Raw genomic sequence first — 19,817 nt, 5'->3', positions numbered from 1 at the left:
CAAAGCCCTGGCTGCTGGGGTGCCGCGAGGCAGTGAGCACCTCCATTTTCGGTTACAGCTGGCTTTACTAACCTGCTGTGCAAGGACAAGGCAGGCTCAGCACTGAGAAGCAAAGTGTGTTTATTATTTTGTACATCTGCTGATTTCGAGTCAGTCTTGCCCGAGGAGCCTAGTGTGCTGCCTGCATGCTGGCGGTTGGCAGAGGTGCTCTTGCAAGTCATACCTGCCGTGTCACCCTTGTGCCACCCCTGTGACCACCCCAGTAAATCAGAGCCTGCACTCGTTATGTGACTTGCTCTGTCCCAAGTGAGCAAAGGCTATGGCACCGTGGGCTCCACAGCCTCTAAAGTGCCTAAAGGCGGCTTGCTAGCGACAAGGGCTTGTGCGTACACCGTAATTCGCAAGTGTGATGTTAATGAGCTGACAGCGTGGTTAATTATCCACCCGCTAGTGGGAAGTGACAAGCCTCTGAAGTATAATTAATCGCCATTCCCAAAAGAAAAACCAATCAGTGTGGAAGTGGGTGCCAGCCCATCTACCTGAGCTGTTGGTCTCGCTCCTTTTCCTTCCAAACTCAGCTCCGAGTCCTTTGCTCCCCTGCATGGCAGCTTGCAGTGGCCACCAGCATGGAGGGAAGCTGGCCCTCATTTCTTTCAGTTCTTTTTGGGCTCCTTAAGGACTGTGTGCCCAGGTAGGATCTTCCCCCCCTTCCCTGCCTCTGAGCTGGGTCTCTCCTGCCCCGGCTCCCCCTGTTCCTGTGGGCTCCCCAGCAGGATTTCATTGATGGAACTGAGCGTCAGGTTACTGAAGACCATGTTAAGGTGGTCGACGCCTCGCAGCTCCTGGACGTGCACCTTCTGCTTTTGCTGGTCACGCCATCGCTTGCACAACTCCAAACTGCGTGTGTTGACGGTGTCATCCCCGTCACCATAAATCATGTCCACAGGGTCCTCGTAAGGGAAATGCTCGTCATATATGTAAGTCTCCACAGTGGGGTAGCCTGTGCCATAGAGGCAATACGTGTCCACCCCAGGAGGGGGTAAGCCCTTCAGCAAATCCTTCATGTCCTCCCACATGTACCAGCCATCCTCCAAGTTGACATCGGTGAAGAAGCGTTGGTAGTCCCGGTAGGTGTAATTGTAAGAGGGTGTGGAGATGAAAACGTGGGTCTCGGGCCAGGCCAGGCTCGTTGGGAACATCCAGGGGCTGGTGGTGGTCATGCGCTGCTCTTCACGCAGCTTGATGTTGGACATGAGTGGGATGCCCTGATTGTCACCTGTGGGACACACAGGGGCTTATCAGAAACAGCACCAAGATGTACCCTCGCAAATGGTGCCCCTTGGGCAGCTGTGCTGGGATCAGCCAGTCCACCTGTGACTCAGAGCTGTCTCCTGGCTGGGGTATGGTTCCACCTCAGATCTTCCCCTGCTTACCCCTGTGCTGCCCATGACCGTACGTCCTCTCCTCACCCCTCTGGCTGCAGATATCCAGAGCAACCTTCCAAACTCCCCTCTCTGGCACCACATCTCTAGCTGCTAGGCGGGGCTGAGTGTAGACAAATCTGGACGTGTGATGGCCCTGACCAACCCAGGCCCGGACTTTCCCTGCAACCCCGGCACCTCCATGCCTGCCTGCAGGGACAGGAGTGAGCTGAGTCCGATGAAGGTGCTGATAGTGGGTGGCCAATCTATATGTCTCCTGCAAGCCTCGGCATTTTTGGTATGTCTGGAGTCCTAAGACCACGCAATGATCTCAGATTACCTTAAAAATGTCTCTGGCCCTTGTGGCAACAGAGAAAAATATGAGGAGGTGACTTAAGGGTGATGCAAGGGGCCAGATGTTAAAATCTTCAAGCACATGATTTTTAATTCCATGCATTTTTGGAGGCTCAGCTTGTGACTTGTAGTTATTCTGGGCTGTCAGCATTAGGCAAGTGATTGTGGCTTTCTGGGCTGCAAAAAGACTAAAGAGGAACTTGGTGAAGGGAGATTAAAGCCTGAAGACAGCAAAGCTTATGGGGGATGGGCTTTGAGATGTGGGGAGATCCAAGCAAGTGGTGCAGGAGAACGTGAGTGTCCCTTGGGTGGCCTCCATGTCCTCTGCTGCAGAAGAGATGTATGGTTTGCAGCAAAGGTCCAGCAACCTCACTGTCCTGCATGGATGGAGGTGGTGCAGATGTCAAGGGAGGCAATGAGAAGGGGGTGAGCATGCCCTGGGTGAGCATTCTCTGGCCCCAAGATTTGTGGATGGGTGTTTTGGCTTTCCAGGAGCAGCCCTAGCCCAGGAGTTGATGCTGTGCATGGTGCAGGCTGTGCTGCAGGCTGTCTGCCGAGAGCTGGTGTGGAGGAAGGGGGATGGCCAGGCTGCAGGTGGTCCCTTCTGACAGCAGTTTTCCATACACACAAACCCAGCAACCCCAATCATGGAAACCAGAGCAAGCTCCAGAGCACGCCCTGGGCCACTCTCCTGCTGCCAGGGCTGTGGCAGGAACCTCCACGGTGCTTTCTGCGCCACAGGATGCAGCAGGACGCAGAGGCATCTGCACCAGAGTACGAGTGCTGCCTCCACAGACACCTTGGCCGTCTGTCCCCCACCTCTTCCACCACCATGTCCTTTCCCTGCCCACCCCCACCCCCCCCTTCCATTTCTGCAGGAGGGAAAGAAAGCAAAGAGGTGGCTGCACACAAGGAGTCACCCACCGGATGCCAGGACACGCAGGGGCTTGACGGACCCTCCCCAGGGGGCACCCAGGGAGATGAAACCCCCAATGTACTGATCTTTCCAGGCTTGCGTCTGCTGTAGCAGGAAGTAGAGGACGTTCAGGTTGCCCATGCTGTGCGCGATGAGGAAGACGCCTCGTTGGTACTCATCGTGCATCTCCTCAATCAGGGCCTTCAGGTTCTGGAAGTATTCGGGCTGTTCCTCTGTGGACAAAAGGGGCGCCAGCTCTTGGCCACCTCACTCATGGCCACAGGGCTGCAGGGCTGACCCGACCAGAGAGATGTGTGGGTGCAGAGGCCACAAGTGCCACCATGCATTCACACGAGCGCACTGTGAATGGCCGAGCACCCACCATCATGAGCAGTCATCCCTGTCCAGGGGTTCCTCCACACCAGCCAGCTCACCCAGCCCGTGCGAGCCATCCTGCTTCCCCCCCTGCATGGGTGGCCTGGCCACAAATCCCAGACTTACGGGGCCCGACCCTCCAGTCGTAGGGGGCTGCCCGAACTGTCTGGTCCCTCACGTAGCCGTTATTCACCAGGTTCTGCACCAGGGTGTGCAGGTAACCTATGGGCAGAGAGAACAGGTGGGAATTAGGTCTGTGGTCTTCTCCTGTCAACCTTTTTCTGCCCTGGTCCTGGTCACAATGTTCTCTGGTAAGCCCTGTAGCTTGGTAGCTCCAGCCAGAGGTAGTGGCTCCATGCATCCCATGTGCACTGGGGTCCAGGATGGGGTGGTCCCTGCCAGTGCTCAAAGGGAGTGTGTCCCAGAGTCCAATGTCCCTCACTCCCAGGTCACCTGGGCTCTCTGCAGAACCGGTCCCTACTTGAGACATGGGGACACCTTTCCACTTCCAGGGAGCATGTGGCATCCCCAGACATCCCGCGCCTCTCCTCCTCTCACCTGCCAGCTTGCTCTGATCCAGGTATTCCACGGAGTAGGTCTTGCCGAAGCCAGGCACACGGATGTGCACTCCCGGAGCATTGGACATTTTCCGAGAGGTTCGGTTGTACACCACCCTGCGGGGACAGGACAGAAAGTAGCAGAAGAGCCGTGTCCCCATGGGGGACAGGGGGCTAGGGTGGAGATCACTGGCTGGCAGCTTGGACCTGAGCAGCTGTTTCCAAGTCTGGTGTGGATGGGGAGGTGGACCGGTGCCAAGCCAGCGTCCACACCCGTTGGCTGGCAGCTTGGGGCAGGAGGGTCTGATAGAGTGGGCTGTGGCAGCCCCCTCACCCTGTGGCCCCAGGCAGGGTGGCAGCGTCTCCAGTGGGTGTTGAGGATGGTCTGGCTGGGCACGAGCACATGACAGGGATGTGGGAAAGGGATGGGCGCTTGGAGCGGGAACCAGTCAGATGTGTTCCCAAACAGTCCTGTGGCGCTCCTGTGGTTTTCCATGTGTGCCAGGTCGTGGCCGGGGCGGGGAGGAGAGGGGAGGGAGATCCCTGGTAGGTCATTGACCCGGGGAGTTCCCGAGGTGGGGGTGAGCGGTACCTGGTGTTATCGATCCAGCAGTCAACTCCCACTGGCAGGAAGGTATTGAGGTTGAGCCAGATGGTGAAATAGTCCTCCGTTTTGCGGTAGCACATCCAGTTGACCACATCTGGCTTGTCTAGCTTCGCTTCCAGCTGATTCCCAAGACACCCAGGCACTGGAGGCACGACAGAGGGAGAGCAGAGCCATCTACAGACCCCATCCCACTGACCCACAGCTTCCCCCAGCCCCCCAGGCAGGGCTCCCCTGGGGCTGCCTGGCTGGGGACACCTGGGGACCCGCTGGAGCAGCATCCCTGGAGAACAGCCTGCTCTGCGCAGGAATGAGAGTTCTCGGAGCCGAGATGTGGGGTGAGCATGGAAGCAGTGCTAAAAACACATCCCCAGGGACCCCTTCAAGCTGCCTTTCCCATGGGGTGACCCCCAGAGCTGCCACCCTCGGCCCAAACCTGCCAATCCCCACCAGCACATAGCATCCCAGATTATTCCCCCCTGCCTCGCTGGGTTTCCATCCTCTTCTCCTTGCCGCCCAGCCTGGGGGAAGGAGTTGGTGCTGCTTGGGCCTGCCCAGCCCTACCGCACCCCCGGCACCTTGTCCTGGGGCAGTGGGACAGCTCGAGGATGCACAGAGTCCCCAAGGAGGTGAAAGTCATGCCAGTGCTGGCTCCCGAGGCCCACACACTGTTTTCCTGAACTTTAAACCCTAGACACAAGCTGAGCAAAGTCTCTGAAATGGTTCTGCACTGAGCAGAACTGTACCTTGTGGGTATTCAGTGCAAATAAACACAGCGTGGTTTTAAGCAAGTTCACAGTCTGACCTGGGCTCCCTCGATGGAGGGTGACCATCACTGGGGCGTTTGGTCTGCCTCTGGGAGCTTCAGTGTGGTTCCCAGCAGGAATGGGACACCCATTCTGGTGCCACCCTGGTATATGTGCCTGTGCCGGGGGCAGACACCATGGAGAGCTGGTGTGCAGAAGCCAAGAGCTGGCTCCTAATGCCAGTGCGGACCCCGAGGGCAAGGACAAGAGGTGAAGGGTCTGCAGGGGACAGTGGCTGTGAGCTGCTGTGGGACGCGAGCGCTGGGTGACAAATCCCATGGCACCAGCAGGTCTGAGGACAGGCCTGAGACGCACGGCTGGAGGTGGTGTGGACCTTCAATGCCGCTGCAGGCACTGTCTGCTATGTGGCTCCCTACATGTCCCACGTACGGCCCTTCCCCCAAGGACATCATGAGCTGCTTTGTAGCCTAAAGTCCCTATAGACGCCTGCCCTGTGCTTCTCTGGGGCCCAGACCTGAGCTCTCCTGTGGCTGTGGGACCCCACAAGCGCAGCAGGGTGGGAGCCACACTGCCTGGTGCAGGGGCTGAAGGATGCAGGTGAGGAGCATCTTTGACCTGAGAAAGATGTGCCCCATTTCCCCTGGTCCCCACCAGCCTCAGGTGTCCCTGCATCCCAGGGTCCATGGGCACAAGTATTTCGGGGAATCGCAGTGCTGTCCCTGTCACGGGGTGAGAGGGCAGCCTGGCCTGGAGATGCTCTACACCCATCCCACCCACCACGGCCCTGGCACCCGCAGTGCAGCAGGGGCAGGGCCAAGGGGTGCAGGGGCATGGCTGCAGCCTCCAAAAGCCCTGTCCCATGCAAGAGGGGAAGGAGATGTAGCAGTTGCCTCCCTCAATCTGCTTCCTAGCTCCCTCATCTCCGTAGCATCTCCCCAGTCATACAGGGAGGGTCTAATCCTGCATTCAAAGCACCTGGATGGGGATCAGGCCATCCAGTGGATGCTGGCATAGGAGAGCCCAGGCAGGGAGCAGGCAGAGAGGACCTCCTAGGCCAGTGAGAAAAGCAACACCACAAGCTGCTCTGATGGGTCCCGAGGGTGCCCAGCCAACACCCCCGCCCCCGGCATGCAGCCCTGAGCTCTGCCTCCCCTTCCAGAGGACATTAGGTAATTATTAAGGGAGTTCCTGTGGGGGCAGAGGGGTTATCGGCGGTCCCAAGGGCACTGGGGGTTTCTAGGACGCCTGATCCAGGGGGATGGGCTGCGCCGAGCGGCACATGGGACAGCTGAACTAGGCTGGGCACGGGACAGGGGCTGAGGCTGGTACCAGGGGCACGGGGAGATGCTCCAACCATCACAGGTCATCCTGAGAAGAGGCACCTGGTGATGGCCACCCGGGTTTCCTGGCCACCAGCATGGCTAAGCAGGACCAGCTGCAGGACACTGAGGCTCTAGACACCATCCCCTGCTCTCTGATGCCTTTGTGAAGGGAGTTTGTGGGGTCAGCCCTCAGCATTGCAGCAGGGATGTTCTGCTTTTTCTCTTCTCTTTTTAAAGGGGAAACGTGGCTTGATTCAAGAAAAAGGAGAAAAACCCCAACTCTGCTCAGCAGAGGTTTCATGGCAAAACCCTAGCTCAAGTCCCCAGTGATGGCACAGAGGTCAAAGGAAGGCAGAGCTGTGCAGGATGGAGGTACCAGCTGGTGGCTGCTGCTCCCACCTCCACCTCCCCAAGGTGATGCCCCAAACTCTCCTTGCACCTCCCTGAGCACCTCTGCCAAAGGCTCACTCTCCTCTGCGACATCCCCCAGGCAGGCTGGACGTTGGGTGGGATGCGAGATAGATGCCCTTCTGCAGCAGCAGAAGATGAATTAACCATTGCCAGGGAGCGGCAGAAGAGACGGGATGGGGTGGATGTTGGGGGAGCAAGGGGTGGTGGATGCTGGCCCATGGCACCGGCGGAAGCAGATGTGGGAAGCGGCAGATGAAGATGTGCTGCAGCCCCCATGCCTCTGCCAGCAGAGCCCCCCCCTGAACCGAGCAAGCCCTAAAACAGCCTCTGGGCCAGCTGTGAGATTTTAGAGCCCCATTTGCTTTCTGGGGTACCCAACCTGCACCCCCAGCTCTGGGCAGCTGTGGCTGGGCACGGCCAGCCCTGCATCCCTAGCCCAGCGGATGGGAGGGAACCTGGAAGCCATGTGTCACCCCCCCCTTGGTGGCTCCAGCTCCAGATTGCAAAGGGCCACTGCAGCCAAGAGCCACTGAGCTGGCACCCCAACCTCACCGCCAGCTCTGGGGGGCTGTGCGGCACCCGGGGTACCCACCCGTACCCTGCGTGGTGCCTGTGCTGGCATGACCTTACCGAGTACCACGGGCGGCGTGCTGTTGGTCGGGGGAGCTTCTGGGGTGGTGGTGGGTGGAAAGAGGACGTTGAAGAGCCAGAACTGAGACGTGGGCTGTAGGAACAGCGACAGCGTCAGCAATGCAACCCTGGCGCCGCTGGTCCCCATGGCAAGCTCGGCTGGGATCATCCGGACGTCTCCAAGCAAAACAGCCTTTTATATTTTTTACGCAGGTCCAGCCAAGAGGCATCCGGGCTGCAGGGGAGGGGAGAGCTGCAAGGGGCTGGCCGTGATGGGGAGGAGGGACGGGGAGGGCCAAAGGACTGGCCTTACGGACCTGCCATGCCCTGCCAAGGCAGGCCAGCGGTGCCCAGGGGCTCTCCATGCCCCAGAAGCCCTGCCCAGGGGTGCCAGCAGAGGGGGCATGTAAATTTAGCAGCTTCCCAGTGCCTCAGCGTCCCTCCGCTGCATGCTGGGGTTGTGGCTGCCACACACTTGCCCCTGCATGGTGCTCCCGGGGTAACCCCACAGGGCTGCCCGGGGCTGCCCGCTCCTTGCCCACTCCCTGCCTGGCTGAATACAGCACTTCCCATTCCTCCTGCCCTTGGTGGGGGTGCTCATGCTGCTGACCTGGCCAGGCAGACCCCAAACCTCTGTGAGAATACATCGAGGCTGGGACAGTCAAGGACACATGTGGGCAGCACCTCGTGCCACATGGCAGCAGCACATCCCCCAGTGCCACCCTGGGCACTGCTGCTGCCCCCTGACCCCCTGCCCAGGCTGCTCCGCGCAGTATCCCCTCTGCAGGTGCTCGGCCCCAGGGGGATGCAGCATCCCCCCCAGCATCCCCCGGGCAGGTGCTTGACCCTGGACCCTGGGTCCCTGTGGGTGCCCCCTTGGCACCGGCCACAGCTGGGGGGGGAGCCCCTTCAGCCCCCATCCTGCATGGGCAGGGCTCCAGGTAGCCCTGCCTGCACCAGGGACTGGGAACCCTTGGGGACTGGGAGGCACCCAGGGGAAGGCAGGGTGACCCAGGCTGGCAGCGCATGGATGGGCACGGGATGGAAGGGGCTAGGGTGCAGGGGGGGTGAAGAAGAGGTGCATGGTGCTGAGCCACGGCGGTGGAGCAGAACCCAACTGCTCATGGGCTTGCTCCAGCCTTCCCAGTGTGCTCCAGACTTCCCAGTTTGCTCCGGTGGGGCAAAGGGCCAGTGCACAGCAGTGCTGAGCAGAGGATGCTGTGGGGGGAGTTTGAGCTCACCTGGAGCGTGGCCTTGTGATCTTCCGGGTGCAAATCCTTCCCACCCAGCATCTTCTCTGGAGCTGAGCTCTGGGGCATAAAGCTGCTGCCTCCCACCTCCTCTCACTCTGTGGGGAAGGGAGAAAGGCGCGCAGCCTGTCCAGGGACGCTTTCCTTCCAGCTTGGCCAGGACAGGAACAAAGAGCTCCAGCAAAGTGGGTTGGCTTCAGAAAAGCCATACTCTCCCGCTGAAGGGAAGATGTCTTCCTCCCGAGGAAGAGCGAGGTGGGTTGTGTCTGCGTGGGGGTGGAGGGCACTGGTGGGTGGGCTGGGCTGGCAGGGTGGGTTCCCCGTGGGCGGGAACCGGGAGGGATGGCAAGAGAAAAGCGAGGGTGGCCTTCAGGAGCCCCTCCGAGGGCACGGCGTCTTCGCAAACCGCCGCCTCCCCGGCGCCTTCGGCCCGGCCTTCGCGAGCACCGGGCCGTTGGCAAAAGCCTTGCCGTGACTCGGATTCGAACCGAGGTTGCTGCGGCCACAACGCAGAGTACTGACCACTATACGATCACAGCCGTCGAGCGGGGGGCGCCGCGCCGCCGCTCCTCTCCTCCGGCCGCATCCCCCCGGCCTCCCTCGGGGAGCGGTGGGGAGGCGGCGGAGCTCTTGCGGCCGCCCCCGCGGCACCCTGCTCGCCCTCCCCGCGGGCGCACCCCTACGGCCGCGGCCCCGGCGCCGGCCCCGGCCCCGGCCCCGCGTCGGGATGGGCGCCCCGGGGCGAGGCCGGCCCGGGCCGCGGCCAGAAGCCGGGCGCCGAGCCCGGCGTGCGCGGGCGGCCCCCCCGGGGCGCTGCGGGGGTGGACGAGGTCGAAGCGAGTCCCCGCGTTGTCCCGCCGGCGCCGCAGGGAAGCGGGGTCCCGGGTGCCCGTCACGGACATCCCCCGAAAGCGCGGGCAGGAGCCTGGATAGCTCAGCTGGGAGAGCATCAGACTTTTAATCTGAGGGTCCAGGGTTCAAGCCCCTGTTCAGGCGAAGGCGTTATCCTTTAGGAGCCCGCGAGCAGCACCTCTTGCTGCCGGGATGGGACAGTCCCTCCCGGGACAGCTGAGATGGGGTTTATATAAAGCAAGAGACCTGTGTCCCCTGCTCCCTTCCTCACTCAAGGCTGTTCAGGTGCCCAAACCAAGCAGCTTCCTCAAAGGTTGGGTTCCTGCTGGCACCCTGCTTTTTCTACATGAAGATGATGAAGGGGCTGGAGCAGCTCTCTTAGGAGGGAAGCCAGCCTCTTCTCAGTGGTGCCCAGCGTCAGGACCAGAGGCAATGGGCACAAACTGGGGCACAGGAGGCTCTATCTGAACATCAGGAAACGCTTTTTCACTGTGTGGGTGACCGAGCCTTTGCACAGGTTGCCCAGGGAAGTTGTGGAGTTTCCATCCTTGGAGGTATTCAAAAGCTGACTGGACATGGTCCTGGGCAACCAGCTCTGGGTGGCCCTGCTTGAGCTGGGGGTTGGACCAGATGACCTTCAGAGGTCCCTTCCAACCTCAACCATCCTGTGATTCTGTTGCTCCTCATCCCAAACCCACTCCAACCAAAGCAGAGCCCTGTGCCGTTTTAAGGGAAGATGGTTCATGTGAGAGCAAAGGCTGCAGCGATCTGTGGGGCCACCGCACTGCTTCAGTCAAGCCCTGAATTGCACTGAATATGTGTGTATATTCTTCAGGTTATTTTTGCAAAATAGAAATTCTTTTAACAGAAAATCGAGTAATTTGGGATGAAAAACATCCCCTTTGGGATTTTGACATTTTTCAACCTGAACATACATCAGTTATTCAAGCACAGTACATTGTTCTTCAGATAAGCTCAATGGCCTTGTACCCAAAACTGACTTTCTGGAGGGGAAAAAAAAAAAAGGGGTGGTGGTGGAGAAATGTATTTCCTTGTGTTTCTGCTCCTCAGCTGTGTAGGAGTGGGACCGATACTGCTGCTGCTAAAGGACAACTTCTCTAGATGGTTGTCTTCTCTTCCTTCTGTATTATCTTTAGAAGGGAAAATGCTTTTTGAGCTTTCTCTGAGTAAAGAAATACGTGTTTTCAGTGAAAGAATAAATGAAGATTGGAGGACTGTGAAGTTGTGCTAGTGGCCTATAAAGTGCAACTCCTAAAGGTAAATGCTTAATGAATTTTGCTCTCCATTTCTTCCTGTGGATAAGGTATGAAAGAAAAATAATTTATTTTGTGCAATAAAAAAGCCTCGCTCTCCCCTTCCCATGCACAAGCCCTGCGGACACCTGAACCAATCTGCCTGAGTGCTGGCAGCCCTCTGCTACTTTCAGTTACCCCCGCAAAGGTGAATAAATTGAGACCCGCTGCTTGGGTAGTGTCGTTTTCACCAGGTAAGCCCCGAGTGCGACCTGTGCAATACCTTATGCAGCTCGTAATTTTTTTGAAAACTGCTGTCCGGAGTGAGTTCTGCACATCCGTCAGGAGAGGGCACCAAGACCAAGCAAACAGAGTGTCTTCATGGTCTGAAGGCTCCTGAGGAGGAAAGGCAAGAGTTTAAAAGGCTTCCTCAACCTGAAGCACCTCCTGGTGCACCCCAGAGATCTCTATCTGCCTCTCGGTGCCCTTGAGACCTCTGGTTCCCAGACCCACAGTGTGTCAGGGCCATCCCCCAGCACTGGATGGGTTTTGCCTCTGCTGTGAAAGCATCCCCAGAGGTGCTGCAGCCAAAATCCTGTTCCCCAGGAGGTGGGAGTGCTGGCAGCGGGGCTTTCATCAGGTTGATCTTCCTTCTTCTTCAGGTGGTCGTTGTGGCAGATCCTTCCTACCCTGGAGGGCAGGAGCCGGGAGCTGAGCCCTGGGGCAGCAAGTTGCTCCCTCCCACCTCCTCTCACTCTGCGGGGTGCCTACAGCATCTTCTGGTCCTCTTTTTCCAAAACTGGGAGGAAGGGTGAGGGAAAGCTGGAAAGCTGGGTGATTTCTTCGGAATTCTCAAGCTTTGCGTGGAAAATGGAGAAGCTGGAGTGCTTTCCCAGAAGCGTCACTGAAGCCCCACTGGTGAGACCCTGCGCAGTGACTACAGGTCAGGAAATCACTGTTGGCGTGAGTCCGGTCACCCTTCGGAGCAGAGAGCCCATCAGAGCTTGTGGCTCTCTCTGAGGGCATGACATCTTTGCAAACCAACCTCCTTGCAAATGCCTCCCTTGCATCTTCAACCCAGCTTTTTCGTGCACCAGGCGATTGGCAAAAGTGTTGCTGTGACTCGGATTCGAACCGAGGTTGCTGCGGCCACAACGCAGAGTACTGACCACTATACGATCACAGCAGAAGAAGTCCTGCCACACGCCAGGTCCATGGGGAGGAGAGCGCCTGCACCGTCCCCTACCCTGGCACGGGGCACCTAGCACAGCCTGGCGAACAAACCCACACTACTTTATTCCGGCAGCTACGAGCGCACCTGGATGCTGCTGCTTGAAGCCTCAACAGTCTGGAACAGGGCCGTAAATTGTGCAAAACCCTGGCAATGCTGGGATGGCATGCAGGGACTGAGGCTGCTGTAAAGGACAGCACTGTCAAGGGGATATCATGCCATGGGGGCATCATGCTACAATACAGCAAATTTAGAGCTATAGTAGTTTCAGCTAAGTCTGAGTTATACAAGAGGTGCATAATTAAGTAATTTTATGGCACTGTAAATGCATGATACAAGAAGTTTGTGGCAATTCAGTTTAAAATATGGCAAATGGCATGAGGAGCTCCATGGGAAGCTGAGTGATGCTGTGGGAAGGACCTGGGCCAGGAGGTCCAGGTAACCCAGGATATCCCCAGGGCACCTCATTCAACATCCCTGGGGTCCCACTGCCATCTCCCTGCCTGGCTGTGGTCCCTGCAGAGAAATCGTTCCCTGGCAGCATTGCTCAGGGAAGCCCAGGGCATGGTTGGGCTGAGCCTCCTGGCTGGGCTCAGCCTTGTGGAGCTCCTTGGTTTGGGGTCTCATCCTCCAAGCTCGTGTCTTCAGTGTTTGTGCTGACACAGAGGTCTGCCTCTGAACCCTTGGTTTTCACCCCAAACCACCCCTCCAACTGCTTCTGTGACACTTTTAATCCTCCCCCCATTCTATTTTTGCCCTTTGATAGCCCAGTTGATGGCGTGTGTTGGTCAGTGCTGCCTAGCCTTTCCACCTCTAGGCTTTTTGCTCCTGCCTGGTTTGGAAAGAAAACCTTATTTTCTGTCCTTTTAGCCTCTTTATGACTGGGTCTGCACCACAGAGGTGTGACTGGGTGGTACGAGATGGCCCAAGGTTGAAATTGGCCAAGAGAGATGGATCCAATGCCAGTCTGATCCCCTCTTCCTTTGCTCCTCACTGGGGCTTTCTCCTCCGTTGGAGAAGAAATGGCCTCACCTCTGGTGAGGATGGGAGGGCCAGGACTTTGTTCTCCCAGAGCCATCCTGTCCCTGATTTTCTCTCCCTGCTGATGCTTGCAGGCCCCCGAAACACCCCAGATGCCCAAACAGGGATATCAAAATGGCCCTATGTGCCCTGTGTTGGGGCTATCCTGTGTACATCCCACTCGGCCAAGGTGGGAGGGACGGTTGAGGGTCCCATGTTCTTCATCCCTATGTTAAAACACAATCTTTGAATTCATTATTCATGAAAGAAACACCTCTACATCTCTCCCGATTTTACACCTTTGAGAAAGTGCTTTGGTGACTCCAGAGCTGCTTTTGCTGGTTTTGGCCCCAGCACAGGTTGGGCTCAGTGCTAGTGAAGAGGGAAGGACTTGGTGAGGACAAGAGCTCCCTGCTTCATGTCCTGGGCAGCCCACGGACCCCTGGGTACCATCCCACCACCTTCCTCCTCCCCATCCCTCCACACACCACAGGATATGCAGTGGGTGAGGCTTGGTGCCCCCAAGCCCTGCATGGACCCCAGGGCCCCCATGTGCCCATCGGGTCCCTCACCCTGCTCCATCAGCCCCTTGCTGAGTCCCAGAGCTCCTGTGGTCATCTCTGCTCAGCCTGGAGCCCCCAGAGCCACGTGTGCCCCATGGAAATGTACATGGCACTGAGACCCCATCCTGGCTCTGCACACCAGCTCGGAATAGGGAGCGGAGCCACCCAGAAGAGAGGTGGAGACTGGATTTAATAGGAATATAGAAGAGACAGAGATGGGGGGGCCTCCCATCCCTGGGAGGGCTCAGGACCATGTTTACAGACTTCCCCATCATATTCACGTGTCCTCTGTTCTGCCAGAAGTCCAGATACCTTTCCCTTGGATCCTGGAGAGTCATCTGCTTCCCAATGCTGTGGCATTAAGGAGGAATAGTTTGGTTTTATTGCACAGGAAGGAAGGCACAGAAATGCTATGGGCTTAGTTCAGGCTGGATATTATGGGATCTTCTTCCTCTGGCATTTCCATACTTTCTATGATGGGACACAGGCCCTCGTGTCTGAGGCAATGACAAGGTCCCATGTGCAGGCAGTCAGCCTGGGGATGGGTCGGGCAAAAGAAAAGACTTTGGACCAAATAAGCATTGACCCACAGGGCAAGGTGTCTTGGTGTCTAGTTAGAAAGCACCAGAGGAATCCTTCACTCTTTGGCCACCCACAACTTTCTGGTCTCATCCAGAAATCCTACAGGGTCCAACAGCTGGCCCATGGATGACAGGGTGCCTCATCCCAGGTGCCAACCTCCCAAGCCTGCTGCCCTTCCACAAGGGTGCCAGCACCCTTCCTCTGGGTGCTCCTGGTTGCGGAGGGAAGGGCACTGCAGGGGATGGGGAGACACCATCCATAGCTGGAGAGTTTTACCAGAATAACTGAGTCTCTTCGTAATTCCTCTGCTGGTTTAGCTCTACTCTCCTGCTCCACTCTTCCCGACGCCTGTGGTAAGTCTCCAAGAGTTGCAGGGTGTAGTTTGCTCGCACAGAAAGCTGGCTGCAACAGCAAGAGAAAAGTCTCTCTCACCTTCTGGCTGAGACCCTCCTGCCTTCCCACTGCCTTCAACCTGGAGGCAGCTTGGGGCTGCCTGGCATGAGGGTCTAAGCCAGATCATGGGAAAGGGGATGATGCCGTACCCAGCCCCAGAGCTCCGGAGTTGGAGTCCTTCACGCCTTGGACAGCTGCTTCTGCTCAAGTTTCCTGGGCTGAGGTGGGTGAACATGTTCAGTTTGTGTAGCCCCTGCAGACTCTCCAACTTCTTCTTCACCATGGCTCTGTGTAGGAAGGGAGCAGTCCTCTCCTCTTTCCCAATCGATGGCAATGGGGAGCATGGCCAAATCTCTGTCAATGTTTCATGAGACCACCTAGCCTGCATTGGTGCCAGAGGATGATTTTTAGGAGGCTTCTCACCTCCCTCAGGTGCTCTGAACATTCAGCAGTGGAGATGCCAGTGGCTACAGGGTCTGTGCAGCCCTCCAGCATGTTCTGCTCCACCCTCAGAAACCCCTATGAGACAAACTGCCCTGGGCAGGGACCTGCAGCTGTAGCAGAGGAACCAGGAAAATCACCCCAGCACAGCCCTCAGGGTTGGGGCGGATATCTGTTCCCCACTGGCCCCACGCTCTTATGCTGACCTCACTCATGATGAGGTAAACGACGGGAGGGAATGGCAGTTTTTCAGAGCAGGAGCTGTGGGATTAAATCCTCCAGCAGGTCAGAGCACACGAACCATGAAGATGGCTTGGTTGGAGGAGTTGGAGGCCCTGAGGGCACCAAGAGCCCTCAATGACCCTGTCCAGCATCCCCTGGGACCTCCACCCATACCCCATTTTAGCCCCTGCCGGAGCTGATCCAAACCCTGACCTGAGGACTGGTTTCCTCGCGTGATGGAGACATCCTCTTTTCATTTCTGAAAACGGGAAGTGTGGTTTGAGGTCTGACACTGAGACTTTGCTTGTGCTTGCTGTCCTTTTCCACCACCAAGAAGCTCTCCTGAATTCTTGGCAGAAAGCTGAAAATAGCCAAGAGGGTGAGCTGATATGGGTACAGGATGAGGCTGTTCTTCACCTTGTGCTCACGAGTAGCTCAGTGCCAGCCTCTGCAGCAGACGTCAGTTCTGAGGGAGGTTTGGGTGTATTTGGCTACTTGGTTTCGTGTCAACAGTGGAGGAAGAAAACCTTGAGTTGTCGCACTCACATGAGCTGTAACACACACACGTGGTCCCCATCTTGAGGGAACGATGAGAACAACAGTGACTTTTGCAATAACCACAGCCTGGAGGGACCATGACCCTCCTCCTGTGAACTGCACTGTGGTGGTCACACACTAAAGGCTGTGTTTTGGTGGCAGCCAGTGCAGGAGAAGGAGGAAGTGTTTGAGGGAGAAAAGCAAAGCTGGCAATTAGCTCTGTCTGGCACTCCTCCTGCGCCAGACAACCTGCCCTGACCACCAGATCTGGAATTAAATCAGAGTCCTCCAGCTGACTGAATGCAAGGTAGAAAACAGTGAACACAGACACTGCTCTGTCTTGCTGGGGGAAGATGTTCTGAATTTCATTTTTCTTTGAAAAGTGGCATCATTTACACTGAAATGAGAGGAGGTTCATAGACATCAAAAAGGAAGGAGAAACATTTCCTCAGTTCCTGGAGTAATTCTTCACACAAATATCAGTCACCATGACAAACCTGAACAATCCTTCAGAGACAATACCAACACTGCATACAAAGGGAACAACTCATTCAAGAAATCAAAGAACACAGGGTCACCCTCCTCCATTTGTCCATGAGGCTCACCTGCCAGGTGACCTTCTTCCTTTGCCTTCCCACCCCTTTCCCTTCTTCAGGGCAGATAGCATGGACGGAGACCAAGACAGCCTTCCTCGAGAAAGGAGACATTCAGTAGGAGGACTCTCTGGAACTATCCAAGAGGAAGACTCTTCAGAGCACATCTTTGGGGCTATTTAACAAGAATGACATGCAGATCAGCTCCAGCATCTGATAAAACAATCCAATTCCCTTGACACCATCAGCTCAAAGAGGTCTTGCTCTCTAGGAGGACTTTGACACAGCATATCAGCCTCTTAATACTCATCTCCAGGCAATTTTTCTCCCCACATTCAAGTGCACAGTATCTGTGGGAGAGGTAGACCCCTCTACCCTTGGCAGCTCAAGGCAGAACTTCCTAAAATGAAGGAGCTACGTGCAATATATACCAGGGCACAGAGTCCTGGGGGAAAGTGTGTTGCCATGAGGTCTTCTTCCATAGTGAGTAACTTGAGCTTGTGTACAGCGAGACACAAGAGATGCAGTCTTCCCTCCCAGAGCACCATGTTTTGGCCTTGGCTTCAACCACCTACTGCTGATGACTAAAGGAACACCCACATACAAGCACTCGTGCCCACACACACACACGGCTCTCTCACAAGTCAAATGTGACATTACCATCAGTCTTAATTTGCTTATCACCCTCTTCTTCCTCCTTCTCCTTCTTCTCTTCCCCCTCCTCCTCCTCCTCCTCCTCCCTGTCTTCTGTGGCCTTCAGAGGTCCTACAGAGGGACATTCCAGGGCTTCTTTCTCAGAGGGAAGTGTAAAATCAAACCTCGAAATGAGAAGATGCTGGATTGAAGAAAGGGCTACCACATTCCCTTTGCATCTTCCATTAACAATGCAGTCATGGAGACACTTGAGAAGGTCTCTCAAGCTGCTGCTTTCCAAAGCAGAATATGCAATGTCCTTGAGAGCTGTGTTAGGAAACAGTCACACAATCAAGATGTCCATGGTTTGGGAGCACATGAGAGGTCCCATCAGTCTGCTCCAGGGCTTCCCAATCCTAACTCTGAAAAACTTGACTCCCTCACTGAAGGCCATCTCTCATCTCCTCTTCCTGTTCATGCACATGGAGAACAGACTACTCTCTCTTTAACCAACTGGCCTATGTTAGCTTGAATTCTAACCCTTCCCTGCAGCTTTCTTGCAGACCTTCTCAGGCTCATGTCAGGGCATAACCACCACCCCCATGGCCATTAAGCACACTAACGAGCAGCCCCAGGCTCAGGTCAGAACTCTGAAGAATCCCACTCAAGTACAGGAGGGGAAATCACTCCTCCTGTCCCCCAGGGACTCAGGAAGCAGGCATTTAGGGTCACTTGGGGCCCTCAAGTCTCACCAAAGGCATGGCTCTGTGGCAAACATGGGACTTGTATGAATCTGGTACCCACTCAAGGACACTTTTCCTGTACAATCCATGTTTAGGAAATTCTGGGATCTTTCCAATTTGAAATTGCACCCAGAAGAAAGAGATGAATCAGGGGAAACGTTATGGAAAATGTTGCCTCAGTTCCTCAACCAATGAGAAGCAAACGTACTGTGGCAACAAGAAGACACCGTCAGGACCCATGTGAAAATCAAGACTTTCTCTGTCTGATACCACCAGATGTCTCCTCCCTGGGGTCTGAAACAAAGACAGATATGTGAGAGCATGCAAGGGACATTTTTACCTTGTTTATAAAGTTGTCTTCTTCTCAGAGAAGACATGACCACTCAGACATACTATAACGAAGTTTTCTTTGGCTAATATGAGCCCCTCAGCTTTTCAGGAAGAAGCTGCACAGCTCAGAGTTGATAAGGAGCAATAACACTGCCACATGTTGCCCCATGCAAGCTACCATCTCTCATGTTCACAACAGGAATACGGGGAACTGAAGCTGCTGCGCCTGCTGCACCAGTATCCCAAACATGGTCCAAGAATTTGATTCAAAAGCAGTAAGATCACCCCAGGGCTGTTAACATGCAGGGGAACTAAATCTTATCTTTCTGTGAGGGGTGAAGTAGGATGGGACATGTAATGGGCACGTCCCCATGTCTTGGCACTCTTTCCCTAGACAGTTTCTACTTTCGTACCCATCAAAGCCCCACCATTCTCATTTCTACGACAGACAGTGGGATGCTGGGCTAGGTAGAGCCTTGATCTAACTCTAGGTGACTCTTCCTGGATTCTCTATGTCAACTATACCACTGTGTAGGAGAGTAGGACACTACAGAGTTGGCACTGCTGTAGACCATGACCACCCCAGTGGCCAGGAGGGTCCTGACAGGCCACCAGAAATCAGGTCAGTCATCCTTTGATAGATGTCCGGAAGGATGAGGTATAGCACAGGGAAGGGATCAACTCACACTGAGAAGGGCTTCCAGCAGCTTTCCAGTGCCATCCACAGTGAGGAGAAAGTCATCAAAAAATCTCATAGTGACTTCCCTGTTTCGTATGGAAAGAATGCCGATGGACTTGAAGACAAAGTCTGTGTCCTGTCTTTTAGAGGTGGCCCGAAAGAATGATGTCACAGTCTCATATACACAACATTGCACCGTTGTAAAAGGTAGTTGGGCACATACAGAGAGCTCCTCACACCTCAGAGGGACGACTGTTACATCAGCTAGAGAACAGAAAAAGAGGAACAAAATCATCTCTGCAGCAGGACAGCATAGGCTCCAAGAAGGTGTCAGCAGCTTCAGGCAGGACACTGCTACACAGCAGTCTGTTGAATCCCATGCCAGCAGCTCCTAAGAGTGCCTGGGGGATGAACACTGTGGGAGGGCAGGGGAGAAGGGTGCAGATCCATGACAAAGTCCATGGCGCTCAGCCACAAGTGTGCCCACACCCAGTGCACTCCCACTAAGTCTGTGCCAGACTCATGGAGAAGCCACGGAGGAGCAAAATGCAAGGACTGCACAGCAGCATACTTCTGTCCCCCTGCCCCTCATACTCAGGCACCCACCTGATGTTTCAATCACATGGAAGATGGGGTCACGTGAAAAAGAAGAGCCCCTCCAAACACAGACCCAAGCTCTTCCTACCCCACAGCATCATCCATGTCACACTGCAGCTGCACTGAGCAGAAGCCATGGCAGATCTGGCTATCCACGAGTCCTTCCACAAACTCTTGTCCTCATCTTTGGTTCTGGTGTGTCTACAAGTGACTTGTACCCACTTTGCTCTAGAAGGAGCCTGTAAGAGCCAGTAGGAACTCCGGCCGTTGCCCTTACAAGTAGATGGGCAGCACCATAAAGGCAGAGCATGAGCTTTATCTCAGTTGCATCAGAAATATCAGATCCAATAAATTAGTCTGAAAGCAGTAGTCCTAACATTCCTAACCATGAATGATATGGAGCCAAGTGTGAAAGCCATTAAAGAAGACATCCTCCAGCTGAAGGCTTATCATCAAAAAAGGACACCCAATGGGTCTTTCCAAGAAATTGCTCTTTGGTGGCCTGTTCAGCTTGAATGAGCTGAGGCTGTTCTCAGGACAT

At 55.7% G+C, this 19,817-nt stretch overlaps 1 protein-coding gene, 1 long non-coding RNA gene and 3 other non-coding genes across 5 annotated transcripts; 1 reads left to right on the top strand and 4 right to left on the bottom strand.

The window, feature by feature from the left end:
• Positions 1–103: 103 nt before the first annotated feature.
• On the bottom strand, positions 104–7,598 carry LCAT (lecithin-cholesterol acyltransferase). Its single transcript, XM_069793910.1, has 6 exons — positions 7,358–7,598; positions 4,216–4,372; positions 3,625–3,740; positions 3,193–3,288; positions 2,700–2,924; positions 104–1,276 (listed from the first exon to the last, which is right to left on the bottom strand). Exons 1-6 carry the CDS (start codon positions 7,524–7,526, stop codon positions 654–656), a joined length of 1,386 nt encoding a protein of 461 aa, XP_069650011.1. The 5' UTR covers positions 7,527–7,598; the 3' UTR covers positions 104–653.
• Positions 7,599–9,074: 1,476 nt separating this feature from the next.
• TRNAH-GUG (transfer RNA histidin (anticodon GUG)) lies at positions 9,075–9,146 on the bottom strand. The gene has a single exon. It is a non-coding gene; the product is annotated as a tRNA-His (tRNA).
• Positions 9,147–9,530: 384 nt separating this feature from the next.
• Positions 9,531–9,603, top strand: TRNAK-UUU (transfer RNA lysine (anticodon UUU)). The gene has a single exon. It is a non-coding gene; the product is annotated as a tRNA-Lys (tRNA).
• Positions 9,604–11,826: 2,223 nt separating this feature from the next.
• TRNAH-GUG (transfer RNA histidin (anticodon GUG)) lies at positions 11,827–11,898 on the bottom strand. The gene has a single exon. It is a non-coding gene; the product is annotated as a tRNA-His (tRNA).
• A 1,801-nt stretch (positions 11,899–13,699) lies between these two features.
• On the bottom strand, positions 13,700–15,896 carry LOC138687103 (uncharacterized). Its single transcript, XR_011326438.1, has 2 exons — positions 14,651–15,896; positions 13,700–14,510 (listed from the first exon to the last, which is right to left on the bottom strand). It is a non-coding gene; the product is annotated as an uncharacterized lncRNA (long non-coding RNA).
• Between the last annotated feature and the right edge of the window lie 3,921 nt (positions 15,897–19,817).

Source organism: Haliaeetus albicilla, chromosome 10 (assembly GCF_947461875.1).
Source record: "Haliaeetus albicilla chromosome 10, bHalAlb1.1, whole genome shotgun sequence".
Classification (NCBI taxonomy): domain Eukaryota; kingdom Metazoa; phylum Chordata; class Aves; order Accipitriformes; family Accipitridae; genus Haliaeetus; species Haliaeetus albicilla.
Note: the sequence above shows the minus strand (reverse complement) of the source record. Positions and strands in the feature narration are given on the sequence as shown.